The sequence below is a fragment of the Mastigoproctus giganteus genome, chromosome 11, assembly GCF_048544385.1.
Source record: "Mastigoproctus giganteus isolate SK-2022 chromosome 11, ASM4854438v1, whole genome shotgun sequence".
Classification (NCBI taxonomy): domain Eukaryota; kingdom Metazoa; phylum Arthropoda; class Arachnida; order Uropygi; family Thelyphonidae; genus Mastigoproctus; species Mastigoproctus giganteus.
The window spans coordinates 139557678-139585426 of NC_143585.1; the positions used below are offsets into that span (position 1 = coordinate 139557678).

At 35.7% G+C, this 27749-nt stretch overlaps 1 protein-coding gene across 1 annotated transcript in view; it reads right to left on the bottom strand.

The window, feature by feature from the left end:
* Window positions 1-358: 358 nt before the first annotated feature.
* The window catches only part of LOC150078474 (dnaJ homolog subfamily B member 4-like), an 82086-nt gene continuing 54695 nt past the window's right edge, over window positions 359-27749 (bottom strand). Inside the window, exon 3 of the mRNA XM_090384225.1 lies at window positions 359-797. Coding sequence (XP_090240351.1) covers window positions 567-797 — 231 coding nt within the window. The 3' untranslated portion in view covers window positions 359-566. The remainder of the gene's footprint in view (window positions 798-27749) is intronic.

Genomic DNA, 27749 nt, shown 5'->3' on the forward strand with positions numbered 1-27749 from the left:
CATTACTAGATAAGAGAGACGTCATACAGCGTAAATATTTTATATAAGGCACAAGTATCTCCCAAATAGACAACCATGCTAATATTTAAAGAGATGAAAATTATAAATGACCAAGTAAACAAAAAAATATCTAAGGAAAAGAACTTTTACAACTCTGTATGAATATTTGAAGTGGAATTCTACAGCACTTAATAAATAATATTACAGAAAAAAAAATGACATTATCATGAGAGAAAAATTCAAGTATAATATGCAAATTTTCATGTAAAGATTATTACACAAAATACATTTTTTTTTAAAAATTGATTACAAAATTGTCTTTTACAAATCTCAACATACAAATCAGTATAATTGTGCATTAGAGTTTAGACCTTGTGTTCCAAGTAGACATAGGCCATATGTTACCATTTTTATCAGTCAACAGATGTACGAGTTGTGGGTGCCTTCAGAATATCCTTTTTTGATGAATAAAATTGATGATGCTTTATCGCTGATGATATAAATTAAAGGAAAAAAAAAACACTGATTAGTTGTCCATACATCATTCAAACATGACTTCTACACTATCAGTTGGGTAGACATTCTCGAAGAGTCTGCTTTGTAGTTTCTGTCAAATGATCCGGAAATCTCACATCAAAAGACACTATTAGATCACCTCTCCTAGTAGGCTCTTTAGGATAGGGAAGCCCTTTACCAGAAAACCTTCGACACATATTTGGCTTAATTACACCATTCATCTGCAAGGAAATCTTTTCTCCTGAGACTGTTGGAATATCTACCTTTATACCACAAAGGGACTGCAAAATAAATTTAGGAATAAGCTTTAATACAAAAAAATTGTACAAAAAACAATTAGATATACAAATATGAAACAAAGATTAATGAAAACATATCTAAATTTACAGTTATTAATCAAGCAGCTGTAGCACCTGGCCTGAGAGACTCCTCCCTCAATGAAATATCTACTCCATTAATTATTAATTATACATACAGTCATATTTGAATAGTTTCAGAAGTGACACAAACTGTTTTCTGGGAATTATACATGAAAAGGATCTGACAGACCCAACAACACTTTGGTGTTACAACTTTTGTTTTCAGCTTTGTGTAACCAAATATGTTTCCTCTCATTGGAAGGTTAATGCCATTTCTAAATTATCTTACTGTTAATTTCATGTTTAAATAAAAATTAAAAAAAAAAAAAAAGATTTCTCGTTTATTATTATTTATTTATTTTAGAAAAAATATATTATGGAAGACATCATCAATCACAGTGCACAGGTACATATTGAAAAATAGAGAAAGTAATTAAGCAAACAAGGTAATGTAAGAACTTATATAAAATATAAGTAACAAGAGATATCTCTCTCTCTCTCTCTCTCACTGTGTCAAGTCAGCACAGGCCCTGAAACAAACAACCTCACCAGGATGGTTTGCCTTTCATCATAACAGACCTGGATTTCAATTCCAGGCCCCTTGACAATGACATATCCTGGGAAAGCTAATTTTGCACCTGATGCTCTTGTAAATGTACATTTCAAAGATACTTTTATCAATACAATATTTAATAGCATGTTGGCCCTCTGGCATCAATTACAACATACTGTTATCCTTGTCAGTAGACTCAAACCAATTTCTGACACCAGGAAGGTAGTGTTTTGGTTCATTTCTCCTTCAATACAATAGCCCATTCAGCTACTGACTGTGGTAGGTTTGGCCTGGCATGTTAACATTTCAGTTCATTCTAAAGGTGTTCAACAGGGATAAAAAACCAAGTCACTAAAGATTATGCAGTATGATATGGTGCACTAAAATGCTGAAACAAAAGGGCCCTATCCCTACTACTACTGCAGTGTAGGAAGAGCAGAATTTTCAAAAATATTGATGTACTACATGGCATTCATTGTTCAGGAAATGACAACTAATGGTCCAAACATTAAACACATGGTGACAGCACCTCCACACTTTACAGTCCGGAATATACATCATGGTAAACAACATTCTCTGAGTATCTGCCAGAACTCAGAGAAATAAACACAGCCATCAGATTGGAAAATCATGTAACATATTCATGGGATATGCTTTTCCACAAAAGGTTTCGATTGTTCCGAAGGCCAACTTGATAGGGTTGTGCATCAGTCAACTCATCTCTACATTGCATACTGTGATGTTTTGTTTGTGTGCTGCAACTCTTCTATAAAACCTGATGTGACAACTCCTAATGTATACCGCTTTTTTTAGCCTTTCCAAACTGGTTGACAAGTATTTGTAGAGGACTGATGGGATCAACATGTACCATTTCTAAACACCCTACAGTCTTTTTCTATCAATTTCTGTGGTTTGCAAGAATGTTTCCCGTCTGTAGTAGCACACCATATTTCTAACTGATAATTTCACCAGCCTCCAGCAGTCTAGGGTGCTGCAGTTTTAATGCAATGGCACAAACAGACTGATTGCTAATACAGCATTCCTGTAACTCAGCTCAACACCCTTCACCCATCTCCTGTATTTTGCTAATATGCACACTTTGTAGTATGAATGCAGTTGCTTTTATTAAACATGCATGGTGGATATGATTCATTTTTATCAAATCCCAGGAGTGTCTGGTATTTTTGGCAATAAAATTTATATTCTAAGCAGAAATATATTTGTATGCATAAATGCTGAATTTTCATGCATTTAATTTTATAAAATTGAAAATGAAAAAGACTAACTATTTTATGTTTATAATGTGTTTTTTTTTAAAGCAGAATTAATAAATGTTTTGTTTCACTGAAAGTAAGAAATGTAAGAAACATTTTTTTAAAATTTTGATTTAATAAGCATTATAACACATTAATAAAAGGTGAAGCATTAGTATACCCCAAACCTTTTTTTCCTGAAATAAAGAAAACTTTCAGAATCTGCACCATTCTAATTTTGTAGTTGGTGGTGCCACCGCTAGGTTAAAAAGCATTTATTTTATTTCAATAATTAAACAGCTGGTAATGTTTTGTTCATTTTAAAACTGTCCACACAAATGGTAAGTTTATTATCCAATATTATCTCATATACAAGATTATATAATGGTTGGGAAGGGCTGAGACCACCATAAGGTCAAAGTCTATTATTTATGTGATAGCTTGAAACCAGTGCAATCAATAGTTGGCCAACTTGGCAATGTTATGTTAAAACTCTGTACAATGTGTGCGCTAGGAGACCCCAAGAATTTTCCTCCCCCCCCTCCCCGAAGGAAAGAAAATTATTACAAGGAATTTTCAAAACAGTGGCTAAAATTTCTTTTACCTTAAAGAACCTACTCCCAATAACTGGTCTATTTCTTTCAGCTTTTACTGGATATGCAGGTTTATCACATTGTTGCACTTGATTAAGAGTCCAAACTTCACAGTTGCTGCACTTATATTCAATCATCTATATATATTTTAGTTGTTTAAATGCTTTTTATGCTTAATCTAAAACAGATCTCACTGTTTACATATTTAGCATTCTGTTATGCAGTTTTGTCTGTTAAACTGCACTAATTGTTAACCTGTTAAACTTGACGTCTGCTAATATATTCGCTGCTGCTGCTCAAATGTGAGAGAACCCATTCAATGGGCCGCAATTTTTGGAATGTTGAAAAAAAATCAACATACTGACATCCCCAATGTTCTGAAAATTAATGCCACTGGTTGAAAATTAAAAGTTTATAATTCATTGCTAAAACAAAACATTTACTTTTGTGCTGATCTGTAAATCAGAACAAATCACAAAATCTTACAAAAGTTTATTCATGTACATAAACTAATATTAACACAAACAAAAAATAAACAAAACTGTATGCCAAGTCTATAAACAAGAGCCAAGCATTACTGTAAAGCAGTGTTACCCAAACTTTTTCTACCCAATGCCCCCTCAGATTAAGTATATGCCAATGCTTCCTATTCTTCCCTTAAAATATGAGTAATGCACAAAAGGTATTTTCAACGATTATTATTGATTATTTTTATCATTCCTTTTTATTGCACTTAGATTACACATTAAATTCTTAATATGATTTATTAATATACATACATAGTTACAGAAAAGTAAATAAAATTAGATTTATTATAAAATACTATGTGATCCTTGAGCTTGATGAGTTTTGGCTAACACAATATCTGGAGTACACCTGCATAGTAATAGTCTTTAGTCACCATGACTAACATATCCAAACAGTTTCGATTCTTCAATAGTATGCAATTCACTGCACTAAATCCTCTTTCAACGAGATAAGAAGATGGAAAGGCAATATAAAAAAGTTTTGCTTTTCTCCATTGAGCAGGAAATTTCACATGATTTTTGCAACATGACTCGATGTACTCTGTTGTTGAAGATTTGCTTCGATTCTTCATCATTTTGAAGCTCAACAATTTCTTCTTGCAAACTAAGTTCTTGGTCTTCTGCTTTGAAAATGAATGAATTTGTTACCCAGACAGGTATTTCCAAATCAATCAAATCTTTGAAGCGATTCTCAAAGTTCACTGCTGAAATTAGGGAAATTTAAGTTTAGATTTTTCTGTTGGAAGATAATAAAAATAAATAAAAAGTTGAAATATATGCTTATGATCCTATTACTTACCTGTAATATTCCATATAGGTCAATAAATCGATAAAATACACAAGAAACAAATTGCAGATATAGGAGTTGTTTCGTATTTCACAAATCCTAAAAACAAGCAAAAACTAATTAAGTCCACACAGTATGAACAAACAGAATAACTGTGTTACTCAATAACAAACTCATTCAGTTTACTGGTATTGTTTCGTTAACCAAGTTCATTTAAACATAACAGAAACAATGGGTAGCAAGTGTGTCCCATTCCTGAAGAAAACCAGCAAATAACTGACTGTCTGTGTCACCCGTTTGCACACGTCACTCACCTGTAGGAAGAATGTGCCCTCCACCAATACACCTAGCTTATCAAACACTCTGCGCCTTCCACCAATACACCCAGCTTATCAAACACTCTTCCGTGATTGGTTTCAACTTTCCTCAAGACAGCATCGGAACATTACCTAGTGACGGGGCATGGCTAACATCCCCATTCCTTGATATGACACTGGCTGCTATCAGAATTTCTTTACTAAAGAGCACACACTATTTATAGTGTTATTTCCATGAATTGAGACTTAAATAAATATATTTAATTTAATAGTCTCAATTCTAACTGGGGACAAAACAGTTTACAAATTAATTATTTGTGTATTAAATAAAATTAATACTTAAATGCTTTAACTGTTGTATCAGACTGCCAAATGTAAACACCCCCTAATGAACCCAAACACCCCTGCTGAAAGGCTGTAATTCTCCCCAGGAGAGCACTACTGCCCACGTTGGGAATTACTGCTGCTGTAAAACATTCAATCATTGTGTCAATACTGAGTAGTTGTTAGTTTAATGTGCCTTCACATTTACAGCACTTGTTCATTGACCGCTTATGTGCATTATAGCACATTACTTGAGTGCATTTTGAAGCAGTTGTACACTGTGGAATATCACTCCTCGTGTTGTGTAAAAGGCAACGAACGTGTTAAACACCACTACCATGTCAACTCAATTGCTTTCTGCATATGCAAATTGGATGGTTGTGGATCTCTACACCTAAGAGCTCATTCCAACCTCACCTCACAGGCACTCAACTGGATTCAGATCTGGTGACTGGAAAAAACACCACAGTAGGCTGAATTCATTCTTATGTTTCTAGAAGGACCAGTGGCACATTATACCTTCATGGGGCCCAAGGCAAAATGGAATTTGGGGGCCCCATCTAAACAAAAAAACTAATAAACTTTTTCATTTTATTGTGACAACAAAACAAACAAATTATATGACATAAGAACTAAATATAAAATTTCATCAAAATCAGTAAAACCATTTAAAAAAAAAAAACGTGTAATTTTCAAATTAATCTTCAAGTAAATTTCATTGACCATGACAGGTAGTAAGTTCAGTTTCCGATAAAAATCGCTTAAAAATATTAGTTAAAAAACAGCAACGAGTTTTTGAAACAGTGATTTTGGGGCCCCTCTCTGATCAGGGCCATAGGCATATGTCTTTTTCCTATAGGATAACACGCCACTGAGAAGGACCCATCCTGTCAGGTGGGTCCATGGACTCATGCTGTTTTTGTCATGCAGTTCTTACTGTTCCGCACTGGTACTGCCACCAGCATGAACCAGGATTCTTTAAAACAGGCTACATTTTTTTTGGATTCTTCAATGTTAGTGTTCCTTAGCCCAATGTAACTGTACCCTTGTTTTTTTGCTGTCTGGAATGGAACCTTGTTTGGCCATTGCTGCAAAACCCCATATGTGACAAGGTATGACAAGCTATGCCTTCTGAAATGCCTCTTTGGTTATCCTTGCTGTATTGGGTTGTTAATTGGTTGTAGCCTTTCTGTTACCCTGCACAAGTCCTGTCAACCTATCTGTCAAACACTCAAGTCAATAAGCTGTTTCTGACTACATGGTTTGGTGTTATTTTCACCATTGGCTAAATGTTATTTGCTTAATGGAACAATCCCAATACAAAAGACACAGTTCTACATGTAACCCAGCACAGTTTCAGTTTTCACGATACCCAATATTGGCACATTTGGTGCTGGCTACCATACTGCATTCAAAATAACTTATATATTTTGTCTTGCCCATTCTCATACTGAATCACATATATATAGCATCCCTATATGTATAAGTAGGTATACCTAATAAAGTGGCTACTTGGTGTATAATCAGTTCAAAGATGATATTACAGACTATACTCTGTCCATAAATGTTGAGTCAAAGTTCAATTTATAACAATGGCCCTGCTCTCTTGAGCATTTTCCAAAAAGCAAAGATCTGAATTAAGTTTTTAAAACAAGTTGTTTTTGCTTTTATCACCTTACTGAATATCCTCAACACTCAGCAATGCTATAAGGGAAATGTTAAAATGCCAAGAATGATATGAGATAATTTGTTATATTTCAAGTTTCCTTCTGCATTTATCAGTTCCCAAACAAGGCCAACTATTTTAATGATGGCAAACTAGTCACTTGGCTGAGCCAACTCAGTTAAATCATTATAGAAAAGTGAAGTGAGTCAGAGCAGTGGCCATTAAATAAAGAATTTATGGAATCATTTATTAGTCATCAAACGTCTCAGAGATCTGATACCCAACCAGCCAGCAAAAATGACAAGTAACTTTATGTAAATGAATGATTATATGTAGTGAACTGAAACAAATGAAATAAGGTGGGTGGGTGGGATGTGGTGCATCTAACTATCAGATAGCTAGAATACTGAGTCACTTTGCACACCAAGTAATGAGCACAAATGAATTATCAAACAAGAACAAATTATCAAGCTATTTAGTTGTTTCTGAAACAGCTGAATGAACAGGTGATTAATGCAGCATTTTTAGTGCATTCTATTCATCTACAGTGAATAATTGTTCTACTGTTTAGGAAAACAGCAGAATGATCATTTGATAATCCACTTCAGTTGATTGTTCATAGCACTACTAGCCCCTATATATTTCTTCCAGCTATTGACTTTTTGGAGCATTGCACTCACAGAACAGGCATTATTCTTTGTTGTACCCTTGAGAATAAATTTAGGTATTTCCAAGGAAGGTCCAACCTTATTTTTTTATTTATTTATTTTTTTTTTTGAGGGGATAACAGGTGGAGTACAGGGAAATATCTTCACAAATACTCATAACATGATAAACACATTACAATTCACTGCATCATAATTTAGATTAATTTAATAATAACTATACAGTAAGCAACCACATGTTTCAGAGATCTTTGCCTTCTCAATCTTCAGTGGTAAGAAATATATAAATTTAACACGTTTTAATAAATTTAACAAATATATAAATTAACAAGTTTCCAGTGCAAAGATTGAAAAGGACTCTGGAAGTAGCTTGACATTCTGCCTACTGTTCTGTTCATGTCCAAAGATCAACAGGAGGAAGCCATCACTTTGCTACAAGCACTGCTGAGTGCCTTGGAGTTGTGAAGGGGACAGATGTGAGGACCCTCTCCAGGTGCATTTAACTTGATTTACAGATGTACAAACACTACTGTTATTGTTGATTAGAGATAATGGATCACTTCTTGAATAAATTTCTGAGTAGGTTGGAAAAACCATTGTACGATGGTTTGCTCTATGCTCCAGTCTGAAGATGATATCTTTATGGTATGGAGCTAGAGAGAAAGGGTGCATTTCCTCCTTCTATCTCTGCTTAAATAATATATGCAAGACCATAAAATTTTCCATTCAAACCAACAACAACAAAACTACACTTCCTTGATGTCAACGATATCTCCAACAACAGACTAAGAACATTAGTACAGAGAAAAAAAGACTATGACCATACTAATTTTCACTCCAATCTCCCTCACCCCCATAAAAGTGGATTATAAAAGGCATAATGCTTAGATCCCTGAGAATATGCTCTCTTGAACTAACCACTATCAAAACCTGAGAATAATCTCAATATGGATCTAAGCATGGGTTAGCAAAAGGGAAAGCCTTGCCTGACCAATCTAGTTAATTATTATGAAGTCATGAAACAGATGGATGCCAGAAACAACTCTGACATAATTTACCTCGACTTCAGTAAAGTTTTTGATAAGGTTCTTCATGAAAAGCTATTATATAAACTGAAGACTTAAAATTACCAAAACGTAACTCCAATGTTTCTCTATGTCAGAATTTCCAAACTGAGGTCCGTAGACCAGTTCCAGGGGGGTTAGTGAAACAGTGGTCGACCATATATATATATGTGTGTGTGTGTGTGCATATAACATATGCATAAGTTATACATAGGGGTCTGCAAACTTTTTTTGATATTTGAAGGTGTCCATGAACTTTTTTTCAGATTTTTGAAAGGGTCCATAGATCTCAATAGTTTGGGAACCACTGCTCTATGTGATTAACTTTTATTCCTATTTAATGTGAGGGGTGGGGTGGGGAAGTATCCTATTGACCCACTGGTCAAAGTTTGTAAGCAAAAGCCTGCAAGCAAAAAACTCTTACAACAACAGAGTTACCAAAGATGATGCCTGCCATTAATGCTTCCTTTAATTTTTTTTAAAAGTCCTGCACAGCATAGCCAGCTAAACACCATGGGAAGCAATCATACATGTCATGAGCTGTCATTGTTCCGCTATTCCACGGGTCGATGTATGAAGCCTTGCCACCATGCCCTGTCCGTGTACTCTCTGTCGTTGATTTCACTCCAGTTTCCTCCTCTTCTCTTATTTAGATTGGTCTTTATCATGTCTTGCCATCTCTTTCTTGGTCTCCCCGTTGGTCTTTTGTCCCTTAATTGTAAATCAAACATTCTTCTTGGCAAACACCTCTTGTTCATCCTCTTGACATGTCCAAAACATTTCAAATGGGACCTTTCAATCCTATTCTGGAGTTTTTCAACCTAAATTCTCTCTCTAATCACAACACTCCTGATTTTGTTGTCTTGTCCTTCCGGCTACGCTCCTCACAAATCTCATTTCTGCCCCCTGAATTCTGCTTTCATCCTTTCTCCTCATAGTCCAAGTTTCAGATGCATACATCAGAATTGGTATGTAATAGGCCTGATATATAGCCTTCTTACACTTCAGCGGTATGTTCCTGTTCCAGATCAGATCTCCTGTCTGCCTATAGAAATTCCCACCCGCTTGTATCCTTCTACTTATTTCTTCGTCTATCACTCCAGTCTTTGTAATGGTGCTTCCTAGATACTTGAAGTTTTTAACCATTTTTAGCTCTTTCCCTTCCATTGTAATGTATCCGTGAAGCTCACAACTGCTCTTTAGAACCATTACTTCACTCTTCTCCTGACTGAAAAGCAGTCCAAATTCACTGGACTGCTTTTGAGTTTAGTCAAACTGGAAATGCTGATGAAACCCGTCTTCTTCAATATGCCTCGAAATTACACTGTCAATGCTAAAGGTGCTAAAGAAATCAAGATTATAAGCACAGGCTACAAAAAGCAGCGTATCACTGTGACGCTATGCGTCACTGCTGATGGTTGAAAGCTTCCACCACCATCATCATCAGCCATAGTAAACTGAATTATATTATAATAAAAATATTTGTTAGATTTATTTTAGCTATTTTTTCTTAGAATCGAAGAAATATGGTAATATATATTACCATACAATAAATACGAACACAGAATACTTTTGAAAAAATAAATCCCTGCTTTGTACAATAGTCATTGTTATGCCTAAAAGAAATTCTCATAAAAAAACACTGACATTGGTTTAGAATAGCTCATATAATACAAGTACTGAGTATTACTAATGCAGGATCTAGGACTATATTAAGATGGAAGTCTGTAAGTATGTAATGCAGTTATGGACTTCAATCTTACGAAGTCTGTAACTGTGTACACTTATAGTACCAGGCAAAATTAACAGTCCGCTGAACCTCTTTGCACAGGACCAAATCAACCATTCCTATTATCTGAAATAGGGGAAGTAGAGTTAACACGTGGATTCATCATAGAAATTGCTTTAGCCAGTGAGTTGTTAATTATTGGAATAAATTAAGGTGGAGAGCTTGGGAAATTCAAAGCTGATACATCCATACCTACCAGAGGAATAAAAACACTTTTTTATTTATTTATTTTATTTGTTGGTGCAGCAAGTGTGTGGCTGTACTTGAATTTAAAGATAAGAAATAACTTTTGAGAATTAGAAAATATATTACATCTGGCTTTGAGTTTTATGAAATATAACCCTTATTTCATAATAAAAAATATTTTAAAAAATACAACTTTTAGATAATATTTAAAAACATATTAATATGAAAAGAAACTAAAAACTTCAGTAATACTTGCCTGCTGAAAAAGATAATTAATTTTATTAGTAACAAACTTTTTTAATATTCCTTTTCATCATCACTGAAACAACTAATTCAGTGGTTTTCAACCAGGGTGCGGTGGCACCTTTGGGTGCTGCAACAACATTCCAGAGGTGCCACGTAATTTGGGTTTAAGTTATTATTATTTAATTTATTATTTATTATTATTAAACATTATATTTTAAACATTATTATTTTTTAATTTATATGTTTATTTAATTATAAAAAGGTGTACAGTATTTTTTTAATTTTGTGGTGATCTATAATTGATTACTTAGTACCTCTATATAAAGAATAAAATTATATACTGTATATATATAATTTGTATTATGAAATGTAATTTTTATAATTATATTATTGTAATAAATATCATATAACATATATATTTTTTAATATTATATATATATATACACACATATACATATATTGAGAAAATTGAGTAGGGGGTGCCGCAAAATAAAATAAATTACTTAGGGGTGCCATTATTAAAAAAAGGTTGAAACCATTGAACTAATTGTTTCTTCCCGACTATTTTCGATATATATAACAAAAGGCTCATAATAACTGGATCAAATTTTTGTAAAAATAAAAATGATAAAATAAAATACACTGTTTGGGAGGTGTACCACCAAATTTCGCCTGGCAATGCAGTCAGTTTATCGTTCGCACAGATATTGGAACTGCAAATGGCTCGAGAGCTTGCGGATTTGTTCTTCTCAGCATAATGCCATTAATAGGCAGGGGAATTCATATTCATCACTTCTTTGAAACAATAATTCTTGGATGCGTTGAATGTTCTCCCTGGCATGCTCCCAAGCCATTTCCAGTTTCCATGCACGTGTGGAGGATACTGACCATGCTCCTATGATAACACATGCTGCGAGCCGTGATCTTGCAGTTAAGGATGTACCGTGACAAGCCTTACTGTTGATAAAGGAGGCAGTCACCTCTTAAAGCTACGGTTATTTTTTATCGCTTTTAATTCCATATAGTGTAATTTCTATATTTTATTTTATCATTTTTATTTTTACAAAAATTTGACCCAGTCTTATATTATTATTATTTTAATAAAGTTTCAGTTATACGGTTGGTGCATTGCATTGCAGGAAGATTTTAACTTTCCCAACCCCATAGGCCTTATTCGAAGAACAAAAGGCTTGCACACCTCTCTTTTTTCCAATATTCTGACTCCAAAATCATCACACAAGCATAATACTTTTTCCAGTTTTCAATACAATTTTTGGTGAATAGTTTTCTTACCTTGGCTATGTAAAGATTTTTCTCTGTGATACAGATATTGGTTCAGCCATCTGCATATTTTCATAATGCTGATTACTTGTGTATAACCATAACCACTTATGCATGTAGATTAAGGCTGTGAGTTTAAATCACGTACTAGGATGCGACTTGTATTACACAAGTGGAATATCATCAAATCTTCCAACAACTTCAGACAGGCAGGAATTACTAAATAGGTTACCAAACCTCACGGAGAATAATTTACCTCTCTTGGTTCAGAGGTGGGACATCTTTGCTTTGCTTCAGGAATTCTCGGCCAAAGTTTTTAAAAGAAGACAGGAGTTAAGAAATCTATTGCAGGATACCAATTAGGGGAAGTGCTGCACATTTGACGACAGAACACTTCGTGTAATGTCATCTTTATAGGATGTTTCCTGTTTACAGTGCGAGATGATCTTCTGCTCCTGGATACCCAAATGCAGGCTTGCATTTGTGGATGGACTCTAAGTGGAGATAATGTTAATCTAAGTGTTAATGTTAATGTTTCTAAGTGTTATTGTTAAGTTAATGTCATTCTAAGGGTATGTATTTGCTATTTACATGTAAATAATTGTATAATGTTGCTTTTGTTTCAACAAGTATACATTGTTCTTAGTTGGAATTTTTTTTTTTTTTTTTATTATTATTATTTATTTATTTATTTTTATTTTTTCGCTGGCCTCCAAGTTTGGGCAGCCTTGGGGGCGGGATTGCTGGCACCTACCATAGCACTACTTCTGGTAGGTGCGGGATTTGTGCATTACAGCACACACACAGAGAAAGAATGCTTGATCCAGGTGTTGGTTAATCCCTGGTGACGAAATGGCCTGACATAACGCTCTTCTTTCAGGCCTGTTTTGCAGACGTTCTGAGCTTTCACAGGAGTGGAAGGTGGAGATGGGCTTATGTCTAGGAGCCACCCTTCATATCAGGACACACACAATCAAATGTACAGAAAGACTACAGTATATATAAGAGTATGTATATAAAATCTGTATATAAATATTGTATATAAATTGATTAATACATCTTGAGAATGTATATACAGTTGTGTGTTAATAAATAAAAAACAAGTAATATAAAAAAAATTTTTTTAAAGTCAATTCCTACTTAGGTCAACAAAGAAAAATTTTATTTTAGTTACTTTTTATTAATTAATTACAATTAATATAAATATGTATATACATATGACAGAATCACAATATTAAGTGGCAAAATAGAAAGCGAATTTCCTTGCAATTTTCCATTTTCCTTTCTATATATGGTGTTGGACTATTATTTTTATTCACATGTTTCATTTTCCATTCTGTTCTCTCCTTGACTCAGACTAGAACCCAGAACGAAAAAAGAATCTGAAAAAGAAATTTTTTTCCAGCGATCTACACGCTTCGCCACTGACGGTATTTATTCCTAAATTTATATCCTGCTAAATATCTTATATAAGAGAAATTTTTTTCTCCCATATAAAACTAAAATTAATTAATTAAATTTAATTAATGAATTAATATTTGAAAAAACTGTATTAACATCAAGTGTCATCCACTACAAGTTTAAAAAAATTTATTTGAACTTGAGTCGATGAATAAAAAGTATTTTATTAACGATTGAAAATTTGAACAAGATATATATAGGGAGAGTGTGAACTAATAGTAGGAATTGAATAAAAAAAAAAAAAAGTACTTACCTCCGAAAAAATCTAGTATAGAGGACGATTCAAGCTCCCATGACATTGTGTTTGTGTGCTCCTGCTTTTGTTGAATATATCTACAGATCTAGGCCACCTCCCCCTACTGAAGAAATGTCACCTCGCTTTTACAAAGTATTGGTGAGTTTAGTGATATAAGTTTGATAAAGATTGGTAAAGTTCCGGTCAACCCTTCCCTATCTCTTCCATCATGCAGTATGATAAATGACTTTTGAGGTTATGATGAACGTCATGGCGAGATCCAATATTCCTTACATTTCGAGGGTACAGCTCTAAAACGGTGTTCGCAGGCTGGCCACTAGTTAGTACACTGGACCGAACCTATTGATAACTGTCTAGGAGGTTTCCGGATCAGCTAGTGTATAATCTTGCTACCTCTACTCTGCCAGATAGTGACTGGAGGGAGTCCGAGTAGTGTGTATGCGGGGAACACTGTCAAGGCCACGTTATGTTAAGGATCTGGGTATATTCTTACCACGTGTAAGCCATATCCAAAAATTTCATTACTTCATACAGCATGTCACACCAACTTTTCCTTACTATTGAATACACCATGAATTGTCAAACTAATAGAGCAAGCTTATCTGTGAAAAGATCTAAACCTCCCAAGGACTTCCTAATTCATTTCACAAATATACATGGTCTCAATTCTAATCTCAACAATGTCCATTTCCACTTGCAGTCTGCCAAACCCCGTGTACTTTTTCTGAGAGAATCTCAGTTATCGGTTGATTCAACTACTGCTCATCTCAGATGCCCAAATTATTCGCTGTATGATTCCTTTCGCCTCAAAGGTGGTACTTGTGCATATGTCAGTCCTGATATTCCCTGTCAGAGACTTGCAATTTCGAATCTCCTCTGGCTTAAAATCTCTCTACCTCATTGTGTCAAATTCATCTGTTATCTCTACCGTTCTCCCAACTCCACTAATCACTTGGAGCTCTTTGACTTCTTCTCTTTGCAACTTGACTTTCTCCAGTCCAACTTTCCTAACAGTGAGGTAATTTTCCTTGGTGATTTTAATGTTCACAACTCAAGCTGGCTTCCGTTTTCTAGTCACACCGACCCAGCAAGTCGAGATGCTGAGGCTTTTGCAATTACTAATGACCTTGCACAGATTGTTCATTTACCCACAAGAATACCGGACAATTCTAATCATACAACCAATACACTTTATCTTTTTCTCACAAACAACCCTTCTAAGTACACGGTCGAAGTGAGAGGTCCTTTAGGCACTTCAGATCACAACTTAGTGATTGTCTCTTCTCCAATGGAACCTTTATCTCATGGCTATTCCCAACCTCGTGTTGTTTGGCATTACAAGAATGCAAAATGGGATGACCTGCGAGACTTCTTTTCTTCTTTTCCTTGGTCAGATTACTGTTTCAAAACTTCTGATGTCAACGTTTGCTCAGATCGTGTCAGTGAAATTATTCCTGCAGGAATGGAATCCTTTATCTCACACTCCACTTTAAAATCTCGTCCTTTATCTGAACCTTGGTTTTCCAATAAATGTGCTAAGGCTGTTCAGGAGAAGAACGTTGCATATCATAATTGGCTTAAAGTAGAAAACTTGCTTCTTGCCCTAATGGTAGCTGAGCATTCTGGTCTCTTGCCAAAGCTATTGGCTGCAACTTTTGCCCATCTCTGCTCCCACCTCTGTCCAAACCAGATGGTTCTGTTGTCACTTCAGCCAAGGATAAAGTTGACCTGCTAGCATTCCATTTTTCTTCCAGCTCATGTATTAATGATCTTGGTAAAACACCTCCCACCATTCCCAACACGCTCCATTCAATGCTTCCTGTGGTCTTCCGTCAAAAGGATATCAGAAGGATTTTGATGAATCTTGATGCTAAGAAAGCTCCAGGTCCTGATGGTATTTCTCCACTTGTTCTCAAAACCTGTGCTCCTGAACTTACTCCGATTCTTTGTTGCCTTTTTTCACTTTCTTATTCCAAAGGTGTTTTTCCTTCTGCTTGGAAATTTGCTCATATCCAGCCTGTTCGTAAAAAGGGTGACAAATCCCTTCCATCCAATTATCATCCCATTGCAATTACTTCTACTCTTTCTAAAGTAATGGAGAAATCAATTAACTGCCAACTCTTAAACTACCTAGAAACCTTCCGTCTGATCAACGATCGCCAGTATGGATTCCGTCAGTGTCGATCCACTGGTGATATTCTGGCTTATGTTACCCATTTATGGACTAATTCAATGGAAAGATTCGGTGAAACACAAGTAGTTGCTCTTGACATCTCAAAGGCTTTTGATCGTGTTTGGCATAAAGGTCTTCTAAACAAGCTTCCATCTTATGGTTTGCCAACTGTTTTTAGTAAATGGTTATCCAGTTTTCTCTCTGATCGCTCACTGAGGGTGATGGTAGATGGCTCTCTGTCTTCTAACTTCTCCACTAATGTCGGTGTCCCCCAAGGTTCATTTCTTTCCCCTACTCTTTTCCTCTTGTATATTTATGACCTTTTTCCATTGACTGGAAATCCTATCCATAGTTTTGCCGATGGTAAGCACACTGCATTCCACTTTCCATTTTGAGAAACCTTGTCCTGCTCAATCAGCTTCAACTTCTCGAAAATCTGCTACCAATTCCTTAAATGCCAATTTTCAGGTAAAGTGGGGCAAAGACAACTTGGTTGATTTCAACCCTTCTAAAACTCAGTCTTGTCTTATATCTCGCAAAAAGGATTCTTCTGCTCCTATGCTTATCTTTAGTGACACTCCGATTTCTAGGCAAAATGAGATATCTCTTTTGGGGATTACCCTGACTTCTAATCTCTCTTAGCACAAGCACATTACAAATATTGCTTCCTCTGCATCTAAAAAACTTGGTTTTCTCTTTCGCTCTCGCCGTTACTTTTCTTCCAAACAGCTGCTCACTCTGTATAAATCGCAAATCTGCCCTACCATGGAATATTGTTCCCACATCTGGGGTGGTGCCCCCAAAACCTCTCTCAGGCTTCTTGATTCCATTCAGAAGAGGGCAGTTAGGCTAATTAATGATTCATCTCTAACAGAGTCTCTCCACTCGCTTTCTCATAGAAGTACTGTTTCTGCTGCATGCCTCTTCTACAGATACTTCCATGGGCACTGTTCTTCTGAATTGGCTTCTATAATTCCTGCTCTCTCTTTCAAAACAGTCCGAACACATGCCACCACAAGCCAACATCCATTTACTGTCCAACTTCAAACCCACAGAACCAACTTTTCATCTTCCTCATTTATTCATTCAACTGCCGTTTTCTGGAACAACCTTCCTTCATACATATTTCCTGAAAATTACAATCTACAGAAGTTAAGTCCAATGTCAACAAATATCTTCTTTCGTCTTCTCAACCTCCAACCCAAGCACGGTACTAAGTACTACAGGTTCTAATACCTCTCATGTTTGGGATTCACATAAAAAAAAAGGGGGGGGGGCTTTTAAGAAATAAGCAGATAAAAATTTATAGACTTGTAAATTTTTTTTTTTAATGTGATCTCTCCATAGACTTTCAATGGTAATTCTGAAGGCATACGGTATACCTAAGACTAACGTGGCTGACTACCTGTAGTGAAACATAGCTACATAGGAAAAGCATTGGCAGCCATTGTACTTAATAGAAGAAGCCAATAGGAAGTCCTTATTCATTTTTCTGGAGGGAAAACTTTCTTGGTAGTGGCAATCTTGTCTGTAGCGCCATCTACATAGAATAATTCAAAATAATATAATTGAAATAGAAAATATAAGACCCTGAAAGTGCTATAGTGTATGAGTGGACAGTATTCTCATACCACAACATAGAAATATATATTAGATATGGGCTCTTTTGGGCTATTTTTGAAAACTCATTACTTTGCAATTTCAAAAAATTCATGCAATTTTTCATCCAGCTGGTTAGACAGACCATAGTTTTCCAGTATATAAAAACTTTATATATTGTTATTTTTTGAAAGGTTATTGGTAAGTAATTTGAATACAAGGATCCAGACCAGAAGAATAACTTGAAAGATAAATTCAAATTGGAGTGATACAAAATATTTTAATTTCAGGGAAGACTGGAATATTATTTTAAATTATATATTTTTTGTGTACTGTTTCATTCATCAACACAACACTATGGATTCTAGTGTATCACCTGTGCTTGATTCTGATGGGGACTTGTCTTCGCCGGTTGCAGATAAGCCTACTAAATCAGCTGGGAAAAAACATCCCATAATATTAAAAATAACAAGAAGTGATCAGGATAATTCAGCAGATGATAAATCTATTTCATCTGCTTGTGAACCCAGTAGTTCTGACCTGGATAAAAATCCAAATCAAAACAAAGATCAAAGCAAAGACACAGTTGCCAACGCTTTGGCTAATGTACAAGAATTTGCGCAAAATACATCATTCACTGAAGGCTTGGACCTATGGGAGCCTTTAGATAGCTCGGCGGTACTTTCAACAATGACCAAGATTAAACATGCACTCAGAGAATTTTTATCTGCAGATAGCAGCAAAGTCACTAAGGCAGCCTCAAACTATATACATCATTTGTGGTCAGACCTGGAGTGATTAGGAATGCATTATTGATCGACAATGAACGATTGAAAGTAAAAACATCAGAATTACAAATACGCACTGAGATTTTTCACCATCTAATCAAGGACCAACCCAAATAGCGTACCTCTGCTGAAGCAGTAGTTAGAGGATCAACTGCTGCTGCAGCAGGCATTCAATGTACTGAAAATATTGTACATAAACCTAGAGGAGAAGATGAACAATTACAACATAATTTTTCTCAACTTCCTTTGGATGAAGGTGTTATTCCCCCATCAAAAAATAACTTTAATGACCTAAAAGCATCATTATATTGAGACCAAATGCCAATTCTGAAATTTCATCCAGTCAGGATGTTAGAATTAAAGTGACAGAGGTGTTCAAAAAAGAACATCGAGATATTAAAATCAAAAATATGAGGTTGCTAAGAAACAAAGGTCTCTTAATTGAAACTACTAATCCCATGGATGCAAATAAAATTAGCAAAATGACGCAGCTGACAAATGCAGATTTGTCTATGGACAAACCACGGTTATTGGACCCCACGGTTTTAATTTACAGTGTGCCAAAAGAATATACAAAGGAGGATATTTTAGAAAATTTCTTTATAAAGAACCTAAAAGATCATGGGTTTGAACAAGAGGAAGTTAAAAAAGGTACAACGTTCAGATTTAATTCAGGCTCTGGAAATAAAATAACAAACTGGGTAATAGGATTCACTCCCCAAATTTTTAAACGCTTAATACAGAATGATTGTATCTTTCTTGGCTTCACTTCACATAAATTCTGTCGTTTCACAGTGGTTACTAAATGTTTCTGCTGTCTGGCCTATGGCCATTCAGCATTAAATTGCACACATAAGACCATGTCTTGTGGCCACTTTGGAGGCAGTGGACATGTGTTTGCTAAATGCACACACAGGGAAGAACCCCCTCGGTGTGTCAATTGTAAAAGATGCAACAGAGATTGTCAGCATTCAGTCCGAGACAATAACTGTCCGGAGTATAATCGAGCTGTTGAACTAGTAAAAAAAAAACTCATAATGAATAATACGGCCACTATAAATTTTTCTAACATTGTGGGTGTGAATTTTGAGGGTATAAAAATACTGCAAATAAACTGCCAGCGTTCACGAGTGGTCATGGATGAAGTAAGAGTGGCGATAATTGAAAATAATTATGATCTTATGTTTTCAAGAACCTTATTATTCGACTCAAGTAGGGGGCTTGATCCACAGGGTTATGGGATTCCCGTTATCCCTCAGAATTGTTCATTCTATAGAAACCCATCCTAAAACTGCAATAGCAATATGCAATCATGAATTAGTAGTGACAACCATCTCGGGAGAGTGTACGGACACTGTAACTTGTCTTTTGATCTCGTCTCCAATTATTACTTTTCATCTATTGCCCTCCGTCAGCAGATATTCAAATGTCCTTGCATCAGCTGGATCGTATATGCACAAAATTTGCTTCAGCGAATTTAATTATATGCACTGATTTAAATGCCAAATCATCTTTTTGGCACAGCAGAATTTCAGACAACAGAGGTTCTGCTGTGGAAGATTTAATATTGTCTTACAATTTAGTAGTTCAAAATTTGACAAACAGACCTTACACATTCTCGTCCTTAAATGGAACATCAAACATTGATGCAACTATCACCTCTGTTAAACTGGATGGGCAGATAACTAACTGGAATGTTCTACCATCACTTATTAATAGTGATCATAACGCTATAGTATTCAGTATCAAATCCACAGTTAGAAATGTGGATCTACAGCTGGTGGACTTGAGAAGATATTCCATGGAAAAAATTAAATGGGATAAGTTTAAGAATTTTCTAAATTTGTTCTATCATCCTGAGGTGGCTTCTACTTTAAATTCCTTATCTGCCATAGAATATTCAAACTATGTTCAGTCACACTAATTCCTTGCTATGAGCTACTCTGCTAAACGTAAACAATCCAGACGCCCATCTGTTCCCTGGTGGACTTTGGAACTTACTGCATTAAGAAACCAAACCATGAATGCTAGGAAAACTTACCAACGAAACAGGCACCTGGCAGACAGTGATGTCCAGAGACTGAAACAACAATACAGTGATCTAAGGAAAAGGCTACATAAAGCCGTTGCAGATGCAAAAATTGAATGTTGGCAAAACTTTGTTCGTAACACGGGAAACACTGAACCGTGGGGTCTAGTGTACAAGATTTCCAGGAACAAGTTAATCTTCGGAGACATATATAACACTGTTATAGTGGACGGACAAGAAACTACCGACTGGTACTCTACTGTTGATACTATTGTAAATAAGCTTTTTCCTCAAGACAATCCAGAGGATGATTCTCCCGAACAAGCAGAAATTAGGAGAGACAATCAACAATATATTGGAACAAGTGACGTCAATCCTTTTACTCTTGTTGAACTAGGAACAGCTGTTTCCAAACTAAACAGTAAAAAATGTCCAGGGATGGATCTCATTTTATGACCTATTTTCCAATAACCTCCTCAATCTCATGAACAAGTGTTATATCGAGGGAATCTTTCCAAGACTGTGGAAGATTGCCCTACTTAAAGTTTTACATAAGCCTGGGAAGTCGACATCTAATCCCAGGGCATACAGACCAATCTCCCTGTTGGCAAACTTGGGGAAACTTTTTGAAAGGCTGCTCTCTCCAAGAATACAAAAAACGTTACAGGATAACCATCTATGTTCAATTAATCAGTTCGGGTTTAAAAAAGGTTCTTCAACAGAAGATGCCATTGCCACCCTCAAGAACTATGTAGAAAACTCCCAAGCTAAGTATGTGTTGGCAGTGTTTATTGACTTTGAGGGGGCTTTTGACACGGTATAGTGGAAAAGTGCCCTTGTGTCACTGCGCTTGGGAAGATGTGACAACTATACTTATAGAATCATCAGGTCCTACTTCCAAGACAGATCCACCAGAATTTGTGCAAAACATCTAGTGTATTCAGCTACCGTTTCCAGAGGATGCCCTCAGGGGTCGGTATTGGGGCCTCTCCTCTGGAACGCAGTCTTAGATCAGTGGATGACAAAATACAACCACAAGGAGGCTATGAAAATCGCTTACGCCGACAACATAGTGATTGCTGTTGAGGGCCATTCGAGGAGGATACTCGAGGAAACAATGCAAATCATATTAAATGATCTATTTGTATGGACCAAACTTAACAAACTAATATTTCTGCCAATAGTCTCATATGCTGTAACCATTTGGTATCACAGAGAAATAAGTTTCATAATGGTGAAAATGAAACTTATTTCTCTTCAAAGATCTATGTTATTATCTGTTTTAAATTCCCCTAGAACTGTATCAAACAACACATTACAAGTCTTAGCAGGAACCATTCCCCTGGATCTGTATATCGTATTCAAGGGTATGACAGGTCGGCTTAGGAAAGGTTTGGCTTCGGAACTAATGGGAATAACATCTGATCCAGTGAACAAGGTCAAACAAGAAAAGAAAAGATTGTGGGAACATCTGACATCTGTGTGGAATGCCAGCGAACATGGAATTGTTACGTAATTTATAACCAAAGTGGACTTTACTGCCGTCAAGGAAATAAATCCTTGGTTTGCTCCTTCGATGAATACAACGTACTTATTAACGAGACATGGCTCCCTCATAGCCAAGTTACATGAACGTGGACTTGAGCCAGACCCTTACTGCACTTGTGGGGGTGTGGAAACTTGGTCTCATGTTTTATTTGACTGCCCACAGTATCTTCAGGCACGTTTAGAGTTGTTTAGCAGTGTATCGGATCTGACAGAAGATAACGTAAGTCCCTTGGTAGAAAGCTGTAGGAATTTTAATGCTTTACAGACATTTTCAGTGACTGTTTTTAAAAGAAGACTAGAAATAAGATCCCTTCATCCTCGAGGAAATTAGATGTAGGGTGTACAGATGAATTGTTAAAGAAACATATACTAAGATTATTTGTTTAGGTTCTCAGCTGGCTGGAAATCGCAGATCGGATGCTTCGATAGAACTCTAATGGGAGGATATACAGGGACCCTCGGGTGTTAACAGGATTCTCATAAGAATGTCGATTGGTTCTGGGGCATGATACCTGAAATTAAAAACTAAGGAACTAGATGGAAACATAGTTTACAAGCATAACTTCTTCTGAAACTTATGCAGTTATACCTTGTGTGGTCTTAAGTGACATCTAGATCTGTGACCATATAGATATGAACTACCGCATATATACACTTGAAATCTACATGAACTTAATGAAACATGTTTTTCACAACGAGAATTTTTGTAAGTGAAAATACTCCATTTTCTTACCTATGGACTGTCATTGGAATTCCAAATCATACACAAGTTAGGACTCTTGGGAAAAAGAGAATAATTAGAAGTCTTCAGCAACTAGAAGAGAACCACCTGAAGAAGAGTTTTAAGACTTATGCTGGCACAGAACGGAGAAGACTACTGGGACTGACTTCTTTCTTGAATGAAATCAAACTGGACAGTTCAACTTGTGACTTCATTTGAAAATAAAATGTACTGAGAATAACTGAACTGTGGTGAAAAAGACTAAGACTAGGAAATCATGCATATACGTTAATATAATTGTTACAATTGTTTTGCTAGAACATCCTCCTAGCCTTGGAGTGGTTGGTCTTGGTGACTCGGAACCAAAATTACCTATCGCCTAAGAATAGAAGTGTTTGATCGAAATACTCAGACCATAATGTATATAACTACTAGGTGTTTTTTTTTTTTTTGCTGATCACCTGGGAGCAGGATTGCAGGCACTCGCCAGTATTGCACTACCTCTGGCGGGTGCGAGATTTTTGGTGGTAATAACACCGGTACAGGAGGACTGTTGACCCAGGCCCGGTGCTAGGGATGGGCACTAGGCAGCAGCTGCACATATGTTGGCTGCACCCTGGTGGCATAATAGCCTGACACAAACAAAACAACACACATTAATATTGCACACATACACTGACACTTTTCAGGCCCATTATGCAGAGTTTCTGCACCATAACACAGTACAAAGGTGGAGATGGGCTAAGGCCTAGGAGCCAACCCGATATAAGAACACACAAACACACAAGTACTTACCTTCTTCTTACCTTGCTTTCTTGCATCACATGCCACTACTACTACCTCCAAGCCCTAGCTGCAAAATTATATAACAAGTGGAATATTCGTGGCACATTGCCAGTGAGGAGATTAACAGAAGTGGGTATGCAGTATTATGATAATTTCTGACTTTGTGGTAAAATAGTGGTACTACACAGAGAAAAAATAGTAATGTGTGGCTGCACACCTTAAATGAAACATTTCCTGCAAACAATAAACAGGCAGAGGATGACCCTCCCTATTTAGGAGAGAAAGGATTTTCACTAAAATCCAAACAAAGGAAAATTGAGAAAGCCTCTGCAACTCACTTCACTGAAAACAGAAGGGAAACACCAGTAGCATGCTTTACAGGTAGTTTGTAGTGCTGCATAACTATGACAGCTTCATGATTAACAACATGATTATTCCACAATTATACATTACTCTGTTTGAATAAGCACAGCATCTTTTAAATGCATACATATTCAAAGTGCTTAATCCCTCTTTAAACCTATGCTGCTAACATGCCACATGACAGACACCACTTTTTAAAATTTTTCTGTTATTTTTTAGGTGTGTTAACATATATGCATAAGATGCCAACTGTCTACACTGTATCGGTCCATTCACATGTAAAAATCTGATCCCTAATAGATAGATTTTTATAAATTTTCATATTGGGTTCTTTCAGAAAGATTTCTTGAGCCAGCCCAGATTTCATTAAAATTAGATTAATAGAAATCCAGCATTTATTATTTTTTGTTCCATCTGCCCACACATAATAACTCTACTCCTAGTAGATGGATTTTCATGAAATTGGTCCATTTTTAATTTCATTAAAATTCAACCAATAGAAATCTATTATTTCTTTGTCCACTGACTGCATGTAATAACTTCACTCTCAATGGATGGATTTTCATGGAATTTCATATTTGGCTCTTTTAGAATAATTTGTCAGGCTTTCCCAAATTTCATTAAAATTGGACCAAAAGAAATCTGGAAGCTCCCCCCCCCCCCCCGTACATATTACACAGGCTATCCTCCACATATCATATGCTGACTGGGGGGAGGGGGGGGGAGAAAGGGTTATAGCAGTGGTTTTCAACCGGGGTGCCGCAACAACATTCCAGAGGTGCCACGTAATTTGGGTATTAAGTTACCAAATTTATTATTTTTTTAAATTTATATGTTTATTTCATTATAAAAAGGTGTACAGTATCTTTTTAATTTTGTGGTGATCTATAATTGATGTTTACTTAGTACCTCTATATAAAGAATAAAATTATTATATACTGTATACATATAATTTTGTATTATGAAATGTAATTTTTATAATTATATTATTGTAATAACTATAAATAAATATATATATATATGCAGAGAGAGAGAATCAGATCTAACAGGTAGGAAATTGAGTAGGGGTGCCGCAAAATAAAATAAATTACTTAGGGGTGCTGTTATTAAAAAAAAATAATGAAAACCACTGGGTTATAGGGCAGGTGTACAAAATGTTCCCAATTTATGCATGAAAGACATTGTGTTTTGCTTTCTTTTTGTTATAAATCACAAATTATTTACTATTTACTAATATGTCTGAAATGTAATACACTGCATACATTAAAGCTTTTAAATTTATAAATTAAATCAAATCCTTCCATATACATTTGCCCACCCACCAATATTCTCTAGCTCCTTATCCAATATTTCTGTTTTCATTTTCAATATACTGTACTATGAATTATAAGGATATTAATTTTTCATTTGGCATTTAACAGACTCCAGGCAAGCAAATGTCTATCTTTCTTATAAAGAACTCCCATTCTTGTGTAGCACTATAAGACACTAGCGAGAGCTGACTAATCTTGCTGCATTAGCTTTAGTTTTTACCGGCTAAATGCAAACAGCTGACAAAAATACAAATGCTCAATGGTGTGTATGTGTGTTTCAATCCGGGGAAGAATGACTTTGAAAACATGTAAAAGCTTTATTATTATTGGTTTCTTTCATTTTTATTCAATATATTTTGTAATTGAATTTAGCAGATCATAATAAATTGAACATTGTTTTCAATTCATTAAAAAAAAAGGTTAAAATAATATTGATTATAATATTTGTTTTAAAGTATATATTACTTATATACTTAAAATGCATATATTGAACTTAAAATAAGTGTTTCACAGATGCCACATGAGCTCATTTGTTCCATTTATGGAACAACTGCACTCATATGGGAAACACAGTAACAGAAGGTTAATACTTTTAATGAATTTGCTTAAAGTAAATATGCAGTACTTTCACTGATTAAGTTAGAAAGATCTGAAAAAATGAGCAGTTTTTTTTTTCATTTTTGTCATTATATTCTAAACTTAATTAAAAGTTAAAGGTATGCTCAAAGTCTCTAAAAGCCTTAAGTTTATAAGTTTAAACATTTATAAAATGCACTGTTTAATTGACAGCAGCCATGTTTAGAAGCAACAAATGAAAGACAAACAACACAGAATTCGATTATCAATGGAATCACCAAATGAGTTTGAGTGGCACAGATAAACAGCTGGTTTGGGATCCTATGGCAAAGGTTTATAATTTATTAAAAGCTTTTATTTATTTATTAAAAGCCTATAATAAAGTTTCCAAAAGAAAGCTGTTGTTGTTATTTGGTTTTTAGGAGCATTAGCAACTAAGGCCATATTGCTCCAGATATATGCGGTGGTCATTCCCTGACCTTTCTACATCCTCCATATTTGGTGGTCACGGGCTCTAACCCCGGTCTAATAAAGAAGCGTGTGCTATGCACTACTGCTCCTGCTCACCTGGCTACAGAGGCGCCTCCAGAAGAAAGCAGTGTGCTGTAATTGTGGTAATGGTAAAAACAGCCTGCCACTCTTTCAGAACACTGTAATCTTTCAACAGTAGTTGATTATCTGTGCACTTTGCTACCAATGGAAATATACAGTGTTAGGTTTTAAAGGCCTGGCAATGGCTGAATGTTAATACTACCAGTTTGTGTGTGTGTAAGACTGGACAAACTGATTAAAATTTAGGAGCCAACTAAAATTTTTTGGAGTTAGGCATAAAATTGTTAAAAAATTTGCTTGACATCTGTATCTTCCTCGCTGTTCCAACCTAAGGTTGGGTCAGGTAAATCAAAGTCCTTCATCTTTTTCTATCTTCCAAAATCTTTTCTTCTGTAATTCTCTCCCAAGCAATTCCCTTCATTTCCACAAATTCTTCCCTAATCTGATCTCTCCATCTTTTCTGGGGTCTTCCTCTCAGCCTCTTCTTGTCCATTTTCATCTGAAACATTCTTCTTGGTATTGTTCAAACCATCGCAAATGTGATACAGTCATCTTCTCCCTCAAACTTTCTATTCCCAAGTTCATTCTAATGTCAAGCTAGCATAGTCCTTAACACTTTCATTTCCACTGTGTGATTCTGCTGGTATCTTATTTATTCATCCTCCATGTCTCAGCAGCATAGGTCAAAATAGGGACAAAATATGCCCTATTTATCAGCTTTTTACACTTCATTGGAACTTCCTAGCCAATAACAGGCTGTTAACATTACAGAAGAAACTCTGATTAGCTGCTATTCTCCTTTGTATTTCTATAACTAAGCTGCCATTCTTTGTCACCACTTCCAATGTTTCATTTCCTAATTTTATCCCTTTTATACTCACTTCTCTCCCTCTGTTCATCACCACCTCTGTGCTTTTTTTGGCTACTTATCTTTAGACCATACTCACTGACTACACTTTCCCAATGAGCTGTTCATCACCATCTCTTTGCTTTTTTGGCTACTTATCTTTAGACCATACTCACTGACTACACTTTCCCAATGAGCTGTTCATCACCATCTCTTTGCTTTTTTGGCTACTTATCTTTAGACCATACTCACCGACTACACTTTCCCAATGAGCTGTTCATCACCATCTCTTTGCTTTTTTGGCTACTTATCTTTAGACCATACTCACTGACTATACTTTCCCAATGAGTTCATTTCTATTGAAGTTCTTCCTCCTTGTTTGCCCAGAGGACAACATCATCTGCAAATACAACTGTTCCATCTTTTTTTATCATCCATCGCTACAAGGATATTGTCCATGACAATAATAAAAAGTAGTGGTGACAATGCACTATCCTGTCGAAGTCCATTTAACAATAGAAACCAATCTGATTTTTTTTTTTTTTTTTTTTTAAGTTAGTTGTTGGCGCATCGGCTTTTGTGGCCATAATGCACACCCCCCCAAGGTTTTT